This window comes from Lynx canadensis, chromosome A3 (assembly GCF_007474595.2).
Source record: "Lynx canadensis isolate LIC74 chromosome A3, mLynCan4.pri.v2, whole genome shotgun sequence".
Lineage (NCBI taxonomy): Eukaryota > Metazoa > Chordata > Mammalia > Carnivora > Felidae > Lynx > Lynx canadensis.
Window position 1 is genome coordinate 80,039,398 of NC_044305.1, and position 12,088 is coordinate 80,051,485.

The 12,088-nt window shown below is 40.6% G+C and overlaps 1 protein-coding gene and 1 long non-coding RNA gene across 2 annotated transcripts in view; one reads left to right on the plus strand and one right to left on the minus strand.

Moving 5' to 3' along the window:
• Window positions 1-4,594: 4,594 nt before the first annotated feature.
• Window positions 4,595-5,014, minus strand: LOC115509721. The gene is made up of 2 exons (XR_003967468.1): window positions 4,909-5,014; window positions 4,595-4,775 (listed from the first exon to the last, which is right to left on the minus strand). It is a non-coding gene; the product is annotated as an uncharacterized LOC115509721 (long non-coding RNA).
• Window positions 5,015-5,382: 368 nt separating this feature from the next.
• EHBP1 (EH domain binding protein 1) overlaps window positions 5,383-12,088 on the plus strand; it is a 337,775-nt gene continuing 331,069 nt past the window's right edge. The window contains 2 exon segments of the mRNA XM_030310685.1: window positions 5,383-5,600; window positions 6,434-6,835. Coding sequence (XP_030166545.1) covers window positions 6,732-6,835 — 104 coding nt within the window. The 5' untranslated portion in view covers window positions 5,383-5,600; window positions 6,434-6,731.

Consider the following 12,088-nt stretch of genomic DNA (forward strand, 5'->3'; position numbering starts at 1 on the left):
AATATAATTTCGTTTTTCTATAACTCAATTTCTGTTTCAAGCTCTGATTTCACAAGGGGTGGCAGACACTTAATCATAGTCACTTTGGCAGGGACTGCATCTAAATTGAAGGGGTTTACATAGTATTAGAGGAAGGGGGTTGAGCATTTGATCCTTGCTCCTCCTCTACCATGCTGGCTCTCCCAAGGTTTCCAATCTGCATCCTTCCTCAATAGCAGTCATTCCCACACATTGCTGCTGGGTCAATCTTGGTCTATCAACAAGGCCCCTTTAGGTCTGTTGGTTTCTGTTCCCTCTGCACCCTTTTGGGTGTCTGGAAATCATTGTGTTGGGTTTTCAGAACATTCATGGTACTATGTAAGGCTTCACTGTCCATTATGGTAGCTATCAGTCACATGCAACTATTTACATTTAAATTAATTAAGATTAAATACAAATACTCCTGTTTCTCAGTTACACTAGCCACATTTCAAGTGCTCAATAACCCCAAGTGACTAGAGGCTACTATATTGGACACGATGAACATTTTGTTCATCACAGAAAGTTCTATTGAACTGTACTCTAAAGTCTGGGCTGGGCTAGACACATAGTTCAGCTTTTTCTTCTCTCTGGGGTCTTGCCACCTCCCTTTGGCTCTAACAAGGAAAAAGAATGTTGAGTTATCTCTCTCAGATCTCAGATTCCATAGATAGATCCTGCTATTTCAACTGCACCTCTCCACAACTTGTGCCAGAGTAGGGTGAAACTAGGACTTACTGTCCTAAGGACCCACCAGCATCTAGCTTCTCAATATTTTCCTCCCAATTCTTCTTCCCCTTCCAGTTCAGGAAATCCACTTCTCATCTCTATGAAAGGAAGTTTCACTATCGTCTATAGCAACACTATCCAATAGGAATATAATGCAAGCCACATGTATAATTTAAATTTTTCCTGTAACAATATTAACATGGTAAAGTAACAGGGTGAAATTAATTTTTAATGTCTTTTATTTAACCCAATATATCCAAAATATTATAATTTCAACAGGTAATCAATATAAAACTATGAATAAGATATATTCCAATTTTTTTTACATGGTAAGTCTTTGATATTGGTGTATATTTTATATTTACAGCACATCTCAACCTTAACTAGCTGTATTTCAAGTGTTCAATAGTCACCTGTGGCTAGAGGTTATCATACTGAACAGTGTAGGTCTCTAATAGGATCCATTTCATTGCTTCCTAAAGGGCTAGGATTTAGAAACTCAAAAGCCAGGGAAAAGTTCCCTGTTTCTCTGCATTCTGTTATATTCCTTTCCTGAAACAATGAGCAAAGACCAGCCTAAATGAGGGTGGGTGTGATGCTGAGGGTATATCAGGGTAGAGTCTAGGAGGAGAAAGGCCATAAGATAAAAAGAAGTACATGGAAAAACAACTATTACAGAAACCATCAATTAATATTTTAAAGTATTAGCCTGCCACAATGAGTATTTTTAGGACATAAGAACTGCTGTAGGATTGTCAGGAGTAAATTTGTTAACTGTGGATTTAAAAGAAATAATTTCATTAGCAGTTAAAGATTGCAGGAATGTTGTATATAGTATAACTGCTATGGTAACTGGAAAACAATGCAAAAACCTGCAGTGCTATTATTGGGAGTAAATCTTATTAGTATGACTAAGGCACAGATAAGTTCTATTAGTAGTTAAATCCTGCAGTAATATGTCTGACAATTTTTACTGCAAAAACTGTAAAACCTGAAGATGAAAATTTTATCATCAGGAATGACAATAATTCAAGCCTTTGGTTGCATTTCATGGACTAAAATCTCCATTTTGGAGGTTTCTGAAACGGTGACTAGCAAAGCTGCTTCAAGGAAAATACTTTCTATAATTTCAAAAGTGTCATGGCAAAGAAGATTGAAATTTTTGGGATTTCCACTTATTTCTTTGTATTCTGTCTTCACTGTGATCTTGATGAAATTTAAAGGCAAAATCAAAATTATTTTAAATGTTGAATATTTTGTGAAGTAAAAATCTATTTATAAAATTTTGCAGTCAACACCTGGGTCAAATGAACAGGACAGTTAAAGTAACATACATCCACAGGTCTATTATGCAGCTTAAGTCTGAGATGGAAGGAAATGATAAATCAAGACTGGAGTAAGTAGGGGATTAGAAAAGGCTTTGAGGTGTAGTTCTTGTGTGGAAGGGTGGGAGAGGGTCGGAAGGATTTGCACACCGGTAGGTAGGGAGAATGGGGGCTTTAAGAAAAAGGTAACTTCCAGCATGCCAAAAGATCTCAACTAATATATGGCATGAAAGGTGGTCATGAGAATTGAGGGTAAGTGAATTTATAGTAATTATTATAAAATCTCAAGCCCACATAAGTTATTGGTTTTCTGGTCTTGGTAATCACTGAGACAATGGGAAAGGAATAATGTTAAATGCACTATTTCTTTAGTCCTGAGGTAGCTATGTTTGGCAGCAACTAAGTATTGCTCAAGTATTCTTGAATACTGGTTGTTTTTTTCTTGACTGTTTATGTTCGCTACCAAACACAATGGTGTACATTATTAATTACCATTTACTATGTATCAAGTACTTTACCTACATATCTTCCATCTTCTCAACATCCCAGAAAGGCAGGCATGGTTATTTGTTTGCTAGAATAAGAAGTCAAGACTCAGAGAGGTTAATTTGCGTTATTTTCTTGCATGCTAAACACCTGTTTATGAAAAACTCCTTGAGAATAGGGACTGTATCTTTTATGTACTATTAATTGTATTTAATATGATCAATACTCAGTTGGTTTCAATAAGTTTTAGCTAAGCAGATGAAAAAAAATCTTAAGATATTCTATAAGAAACTTTCTTCAATAAATTTGGTTAGCAAACAGGTTATTAAAAAAAAGTTATGAGAGAAAAAGCTGTTTGGTGGAGACTTTAGGAGCTAGCTTATGAACTTGAGCTCAGCAGCAGAACAATGTCAAGGTCTGCTCTTAATTTCTTCATTTTGAACCTTGATCTCTTCTTAGCAATCTGTGCAACTAGAATGAAAAAGAAGAGTTTACATCCAGGAAAAATACTTCTCCAAAAATAAAAGCTGTCCTGTAAGAAATTCTTTCTTAGTCTCTTGAGAAAGATTCTTTAGGGGCCCTATATACTCCTTCTCCTTCTTGGTTCTTTTTTTTTTTTTTTTTCTTCTTCTTCTTCCTCAAGAAAAGACATGTATTTAAAATAGATTGCTTTTAAGATAATTTCTCTACAATAAAATCTCTCTCCCCCCCCCCCCCCCCCCCCCACCGAAGATGGGAAAGAGTACTAAATGAAACCAGGTTGACCACATAAGAAAGTTTGGAAAGTTCTGAAGAACAATAATAAATGGGATGCAAAACCCTCCTGATCATCATGTGGGTTGTTCCTGAAGGGCAACTTAGATTAAAATAGTTTATGACCATTTCTATAAATTAGTCATAAAAAAAAAACCCATACACTTAAAGTCTGTTAATGATGCAGAATATATCACTATATGAGATCATAATGGCTGTAGGTTGTAGTGACTTAGTAAACCACTCAGGAAGGACACATGAGGACTCTAAGATGTACAGAAAATAAGAATCAATATAAATATTATGGTTATCTTAATATTTTAAAGTTAAGACTGTAGCAAAATACATGATATCTATGTTCTTTTCTGTAAAGTGCACATTGTGTTCTTGTGGTGTTATTAGATTAATTTCTTTATTGAAAAAGGAAATATAATTAGATACTGGATTCAAGACCTGTCTCCCCATTTCTCCTGATTCTTCAGTCCCTCTCTCCTTTTTCTTGCTCTGCTTTTGTATATAGATGTGATCAACTCTCACCATTGCCCTCCTGTCCTGTCCTTCAAAGAGTCCGTCCCTAGATCCTGATACCTTTTAAGGTATTTTGTCCAAGCACTCTGCTCTCCATCCTTAGTAAGATTAACGATGGCTCTTAATTGTTTCGGGGACCCAACTTGTTTATTTTCTTTTCATGTTAGTTACCCTTTCTTTTTTCATACTATATGGTGATTGCTTACAGGGTACTCCTACTTCTCTGACCATTCCTCCTCAGTCTCTTTTCCACTTTACTCTGCTTATTCCTTAAATGTTGGGATCCCCTTTCCTCCAATATCATTCTTTGCCCTCTTTCTCTACTCCAGGGGTCTATGAACTACCCAAAATTGAAAGCAAATTTTTGTGTTTTATGATGGGATATATTTTCCTCCTTGGGAGAATGTCTGTAGCTTTCATCAAATTCTCGGCTTTCATCAAATTCTCAGAAAGGTCCTTGGCTCTTTTTAACAAGGTTAAGTGTCCCTGCCCTCACACTCTGCTTGGGTTATTTCATCCTCTTCTTTGCCTATAACCACCCTTTTTATATGCCAGCCACTCCCGAGTCATTTACAAGGGAAAAAGACCACAGGGGGGAAAGAAGGAGAAGGAGGAGGAGGAGGAGGAGAAGAAGGAGAAGGAGGAGGAGAAGGAAGAAGAAGAAGAAGGGGAGGAGGAGGAAGAAGAGAAGAAAAAAGAAACCAAGATTCAAAGAAATGTTGAAGAATCAGAACAAGAAGAAATTGCAGTGTAAATATTGTTTCCAGCTCAGTTTATTCAATCCCGCTGAGGAACAGTACACTGAATGTTAGGCGTGCGTTGGCAGGGTCATTACTCCAGTTTGTCAGAGGAAAACCCCCAGGAGGAATCGGGTGAAACCAAGGCCGTGTGCGCAAACAGCCTAGTTGCTAGTGGCGGAGAAGGCGCACCCAGCTCCTAGGGTGGGGACAGGAGAGTGAGTACCAGAGAGAAAACCACAGCAGCCGTACTGCCCACAGCTACAGCGAAGCCAGACCGGGCTCTACTTTCACTGAGTCTAGCCAGAAACCCCGCCCGGCACCCAGCGCACCTTTGACGGACATCCAGTTTAATCAACCATCTTCCAGGTCACTATAAACACTCCTTACTCCTCCCGCCTATCGTTTCTTTCTCCAAGCCAATCAGAGGAGTGGGCGGGATCGTCCCTGGTGGATTCCAATTTTTTTTTTTAAAAAAAGGGTGGACTGTGCGCCGCGTTCCGGCTGGGGGAAAAACACCTCCAAAGCTGGGGGGGTGGAGCTCCTGTTATGGGCACCCAGATTGGCCAATGAAGTGCCCCCGCCGCACAAAGGCCCGCCCACCGAGATGGGCGGGGCACGCGTGGTGCCCGGCCAATGGCGGCGGGGCGGACGGAGGTTGAGCCGCCGTGGGTAGGGTTAGTGTGAGAGGTGCGGCGGGGGAGGTAATGATGATGGTGGCGGAGGAGGAAGGCGGGGGAGGGGTTGCTGGGCACTGAGCAGCGGCTCTGGCAGGGTTTTGTAGGGTGGGGGACGGTCGCGGGGCGACTGCGTCCGGGAGGGGGCGGGCGTGAGGCGCGCCGTCCGCCTGAGGGGCTGCAGACCCCGGCTCCCGCGAGCGCCGCGGCTGGCTCGGCTGTTCCATGTGGCTCCGGCGGGGATGGAGGACTCGGTGGCGGCGGCGGCGGCTGCTGCTGCGGCGGCGACGGAGGAGCGGCGCTGAGGAGGGAACGGGGCCAGACTCAGCCCGACAGCGGGATTAGAGGTGTGAGGAGGGGGCGGGAGTGGACGTTCGGCGGGGACGGGGCTCGGGGACCGGGCTGGGGTCTTCAGGCATCGCCTGGGTGACAGGGACCGTGGGCGAGCTACCGCCTGCCACCGCTGTGGGGCAGGGGTCTGGGCTCTGTGCGTGAGAAGAGGAGGCTCTAGAGGACTGTTCCCTTCGGATGGGGGAGGGAGGCACCGCACCCCATACTGTGCACTTGCCCCGCTGGTCATTGCTTCACGCCCGGGCAGGAGTTTCCATTTCCCTCCGGTTGGCAGCAAAGGTGGAGAGCTCAAGTGGCCTGGAGCCCGGACGTTGCCCTCCCTCTGCCTTGAGATTTCCCTCCACTCCTCTTTTCCCATCCATTTCCCTCCTCTGACTGAACAACAGCATTCCTCCTTGCTCCTTAATTTGTTCCAAGCACATATTCAAAGACTGGAGGCTATTAATTATCGGCTGAAAAACAAAGTTTATTTAAAAATGTTCCACTCCTCCCTCTGACTGCCGGTGGACATTAAACAGCATCCCTAGACTTTCCCGCTCTGCTCGCCCTTCTGTGATGCTAGGAGGGGGAGGTAGGGCCCCGACTTGCGTTTCTCGATTGTTGTTGATGCTGATTACCTGATGTGTTGCTCTACGTCTTCGGTGTGAATTGTAATTTCTTCCTTGACGTCTTGCATCCTTGATGTTACTGGCTTTTGAGGTTGGTGTTTTGTTTCATTGTTTGAAAAACATGCGGAGAACTGAGGTTGTCTGTTGCAGTGTTATCTAACCTGGGTGGTTAGTCACTCCTCAAGCTTCTCTCATATATTTCTCTTTGTTTTGCTTTTCAGTCCTCCAGAATACACATAATATAGCCCCTGAGGTGGAATGGTGATGTCTTCATGAGGGAACCTCCTCTCATTCATCCTGTCATGTGTATCATACTGTTCTTGACTGGGCCATTCATCTAAGATGGGATTTACCCTGTGAAACAGGGAGAAGACTTACGGACCCCAAACATCATTTCAAGTCCTAGTTGAGTTTTTTTTTTAAGTACAGACATACATGCAAAGCTCCTTTCCTTTGGGCCCTCTGCTTTGTTAAAGCTGCTGTGTTGCTAACCCAGAACTGCTCAAGTGACTGCTCATCATGGCTTCAGTTTGGAAGAGACTGCAGCGTGTGGGAAAACATGCATCCAAGTTCCAGTTTGTGGCCTCCTACCAGGAGTTGATGGTTGAATGTACCAAGAAATGGTAAGACATGTCTGGGGGTAGAGTTTCCTGTGTTGTGGCCTAAACTCCGTGTGGCCTAAACTCTGCTTCTTCTGACAGCAGATTTACCTTTCTGTAGTGCACGAGTGTGTACAAGCTGTGCAGGGTACAGATTACTCTAACAAGTATCGTGGTATGCACTGTTGCTGCTGGTACCATCCCTGTGGGTTTTAATTATTGCACTTTAGTATGGCTCAGAGGACTAACTGTGAGAGCTTACTAAGTACAGTTGATTTGGTCTTGAGGTCTTTCATCATTAGTGTTAGCAAAACTTTGATTTTTTTATAATTTGAAGGAGGTTTAAAGAATGACTATTGAATATTGTAAACATGCATATGTTTTATTGTAACCTGTACGTGTTTTAATATGGAAATCTATATTCCTTTGGGGTGGTGATGATCGATTTTATTTTGTTCTTGATTTTTCATTTTTCTTGGCTTAAAATAAATAATTTTAAATTATTTGAATAATGTAATGCTAGCCCATACAACCTTAGAAATTCTTTTGTTATATGCTTAGTCAGGCAACTGTATTTTATTTTAATTGCCTAATGGGATACATTTCTTGGCCAGACTTAAGGAAGCAATTAGTAGTGCTGGCCTATGATTTGCTTCTTTCTACTTGAGCAAAGTAAATTTAGGGCTTTCTTTTCACTGCTTTGAATGGTAAGCAAGAATTCTTATTTAGTAAGTGAAAAAGAGTTAATCTGAAGCAAATGGTCCTTTGGGTTTTGATTTATTTCAGTGTTTATGTAGTATTATTGCTACATAAGTCTATTTCATTGTCCACAAGGACTGTAATCTCACGTCTGTATTACCTTTCGTTTTGACATCCTTTTTATTCCATGAATGAAATAACTTGCTCTATTCTAGAACTCTTATAGCATATTTGAATATTTGGAAACTAGTTTCCGAATGTTTTTTTCTTGAACTTGTAAGAAATGTTATTTTATATGCAATTCAAGAAATGCATGCACTAATTACCTACTTTACACTAGGCACTGTGGCTTGAGAGTTGAATATGACATAATCCCTACCCTCAAGGAGCTCACAGTCCATGGTGATGACAGTCGTGTAAATAACTTCACTCTGATAGGAATAGTAATACAAATATGTATGATGTAGGGATTTTCATCTGTCTCCATCATTTAACAGTTGGTATGCTTGGGGACAGGTTATTTATTTCTCTGTGATTTGGTTTCCATATCTGCAAAAGAAATAATGGTACCGTTTCATAGGAGAGATTATTGTGAAGATTAAATGAGTTAATACCTGTAAACTGCTTGGAACAGTGTCAGGCACATAGTAAATGCCCAGTAAATTCTATTATTACTTACAAAGTTGGCAGTGGAGGAAATAATTCTTTAAGAGAAGAGGGTATGGTCTCGGGATGGCTTCCTGGGATCTGAACTGGGTTTTGAAAGATTCGTAGTAGTTGGCCAGAAAGCCAAGGGAGAAGAAATGAAGGATATTCTAGCCTGAAGCAACAGCCTATGCAAAAGCTTGGAGGAATTAAATAGCATGGGATGTGCTGGAAATTCAAGCAGTGTAGTTTGATAATAATGGGGCTTAAAGTGCAGGATAGGGGGAGTGCAGTGGGATATGATGCTTGAAAGGCAGGCAGGATTCCAATCATGGAAAGTTAAGTGCTTGGACCATTATATGTGGCTTGGACTTTATTCTGTGGGTGATGGGTGGGGGGCATAGTAAAAAGTTTTGAGCGGAAGATACATTAGGTTTGCATTTTGGAAAAATCACTTGGATAATAGTGTGGAGCAGGTATCATAGTGGAAAGGGTAACTGGAGGCAGCAATGTCAGGGTAGCTGTTGCAGTAGGTAAGGTGAGGAAAAAGGCTAAGAGTAGGGCAGTGCAAAGGAAATAGAATAGACTGGAGGAACACTTAGGACACCAGATAGATAGGACTTGATGGTCATTTCAGTCAGGAGTCTGGAACAGATGGGGATGAAGGAGAGGGAAAGGCCTAGATTGACACTCAAGTTTCTGGTTTGGAAGACTGGGTACTGGTAACCAAACTAGGGAATGAGGAAGATCCTCATTGTATTTTTTAACTGGGCAGTATACTGGGAGTATCACCTTTATGATGGTTAAATTTGAGTCTTTTCTTAAGGGATGTAGAACACATCAGGTGATTCTTTAGTTACAAAATCAGTTTCTTGGGGTGCCTGGGTGGCTCAGTCGGTGAAGCATCTGATTCTTGATCTTGACTCAGGTCATGATCTCATGGTTCATGAGATAAAGCCTCATGTGGGGCTCTGCACTGGCAGTGTGCAGCCTGCTTGGGATTCTCTCCCATCTCTCTCTCTGCTTCTCCCCTGCATGCACTCTCTTTCTCTCAAAATAAACATTAAAATGTCCACAAAAAACAAAATCAGTTTCTTCCCTATAGTTTGCATCATCGCTAATTTTTTTTCCCTTGAGAAGTGTGTAAGTTATTGTTAATGTGTCTCAATGTGAACGAATGAAAATTTAACTTGATTACAGATGAATAGATGGCTTGATCATTTTTAGGGATGGCCATTATAGTATACCTATTAAATTAGGTCTTTATGATAGGAAATGGCTTAAACACTAGAAATATTTGCATGTTCTAGACTTTTCAATTTTATAGTAGTCACATGGAAGGTAAACAAGTGTTGAGAGGATAAGAAAATAGATCTGGTATAGGGAAGAAGGAATAAACTATGAAAAGAACAGATAGCATTCCATTGGGATTGTGTCTTTGGAGGTAACCTATGTATATAGGTTCTATTGCCTTTTAGAACTTTCTTATTTAAAATGTTTTCTGAGAAGTAGGAGCATTTGCAACACCTGGGACCACCTGTTAGACCTGCTGACTTTCAGACCTTGCCCTAGACCTACTGAGTCACACGGTATGCATGTTAAAGTTTAAGAAGTAGTATTTTCTTTTAGAGGGTGGGGAGAGAGAATCATAAGCAGGCTCCACGTTCAGTGTGGAGCCAGACGCATGGCTCAATCCCATGACCCTAGGACACTTAACCAACTGAGCCACCTAGGCACCCCAAGAGCCAGTATTTTAAAATAATGTTTTCAACCTTACCAAGTGTCCTCATGATTCCAGGATAAAGTATATTAAAAATACACTGGCTTCTGCATGAATTTGAAACTCAAGGAATAAAGATGAAACTTGAGATTAGGGGGTCATGGGAATCAGGATATGTTTTTCAAGGGAGAATGTGTTATTTCTGTGATTAAGGCAAGGAGAATGTTTCCCCTGTTCTGTTGTCATGGCCATACGGTATGAGCCTGGACATGCCAGATAACAGGATGAAGGTAAGAGTTTAAGGATCTTTTTTTAGATCTAGGCCATGAGCAAACTCACAGTACTTTACCTTTGATCAAAGGATGGATTCTATAGATTAGAGGATTTGGGGCTTCTGCTTTCTCAAAGTTCTTTTCTCTCTTGTCTTACAATATTTCACCTTTGCTCTGGCTGATGGGGTGTGAGTCCACTTCCTGATTCTTTCATGGTGTAGTGGTTCTAGAACTTAGGTCAAGAACAAAAGCCTGAATGACTTTTATTCATCTTAGAGAAGGGCACTACACTGTGAGGTCCTATTCCTCATCACCCCTTGATTGCCACGTAGAGGCTCCAGCAAATTTGGAGATGTTAAGGGTTTATATCTTCTACTTTTATTGTTGTTCCCAAGTCATTTAATTATTAATCTCACTTAATTGATGAAGCTGTGAGACTGGCCACTGGAGATGAGTTTGAGGGAAAGAGACTGTGCTGTCTTTTTTCTTAGTTTATTTCTTATTTGGTTCTTTCATCATTTGTAGGCTTTTAGATTCTGAGGAAAGTCTTCACTGTATGAGCTCTCAGCAGTTATTCAGGTATTTAAGGAAACTACTTGAAAGTTGGCAAGTTGTGGTTATGATAATTTAGGTTACAGAACTCAGTTGTGGTAGGAGCTCCCCAATACATGATGTGAACCATTATGTATGAGCATATATTGTATTTTGTGTGTGTGTCTGTATCATCTACATATATGAATATATTTTATCTAGGTTTTTATTTTATTTAATTCTTAGTTATGGCATTCAAAAAGTACTTAAACTACTATAAACTTTTCCCAAAAAGGCAGAAATACATTTGCTTCTGATTTTCCATGTCATGTAAAGATTCCTTTTTTCTGTTTTTAAATATATATTTAATTATAATTTATTTTAAAAATAGGTAATATGATCACATGGCTCAAAATTCTAGAGGTACAAAAACTCTGTGTGTGTGTGTGTGTGTGTGTGTGTGTGTGTAGTATGTATGTATGTATGTATGTATGTATCCCTGAAAGTAACTTCTCATTTTCTTCATTGCTTTATACCTCTTTGTGATCTCAGGATTTGAAAAGTTAAAAAAAAGCAGTCCTTCCTAGTGCTTAAGTTTGTGATGCTGGCCTATTAGATAAAATGTAAATTCCTAATCTGATGTTCCAGGCTTTCTGTAACTGATCCAGTTGTTTTCCAGTTGGACATTGGAATGTTGCATGTACTTTAAGTATTGACTTGAGTTTATGAAGGCCAAATTACATTAGTAAATACTCATTCAGATCCACTTCTTTGGATGGCTTCAGCAAGCATTTCTCTGTTGACCATTTAATGGAGTGAGTTAGAGGTACATCAGCTTTTGTGTAAAGAACCTACTTTTGAAGTACATTTTAAAAAAAAGAAAAAATAATTGGACACAAGTTTGTTTTAGTGTGTTTTAGGAGCGTATAGAAGACCATTGTGTCTGGAACACAGTAGAACAAAGGAAGGATGATAAAGAGGTGACGTCTGAGAGGTAGGTAGGCATTAGATAATGTATGGCCTTGAGCGCTTTTGGATTTTAAGTATAGGAAATCATTGGAGAAGTTTGGGCAGGGAAGCGATATAATGTGATAAACATTTTAAAAAGATTATTCTGGGGGTGTCTGGGTGGCTCAGTTGGTTGAGCATCTGACTTTTGCTCAGGTGATGAGTTTGAGCCCTGTTTTGGGCTGTCTGCTGTCAACTCAGAGCCTGGAGCCTGCTTCAGATTCTGTGTCTCCATCTCTCTCTGTCTCTCCCTGCTTTCTCTCTCTCTCTCTCTCAAAAACAAATAATCATTAAAAATTTTAAAAAACAAGATTATTCTGGATGCCTTGTGGAATACGAATTGTCATGAGTAAAAATGAAAGCAGGGATACTAATTAGGAGGCTATTGCAGTAGTCCAAGTA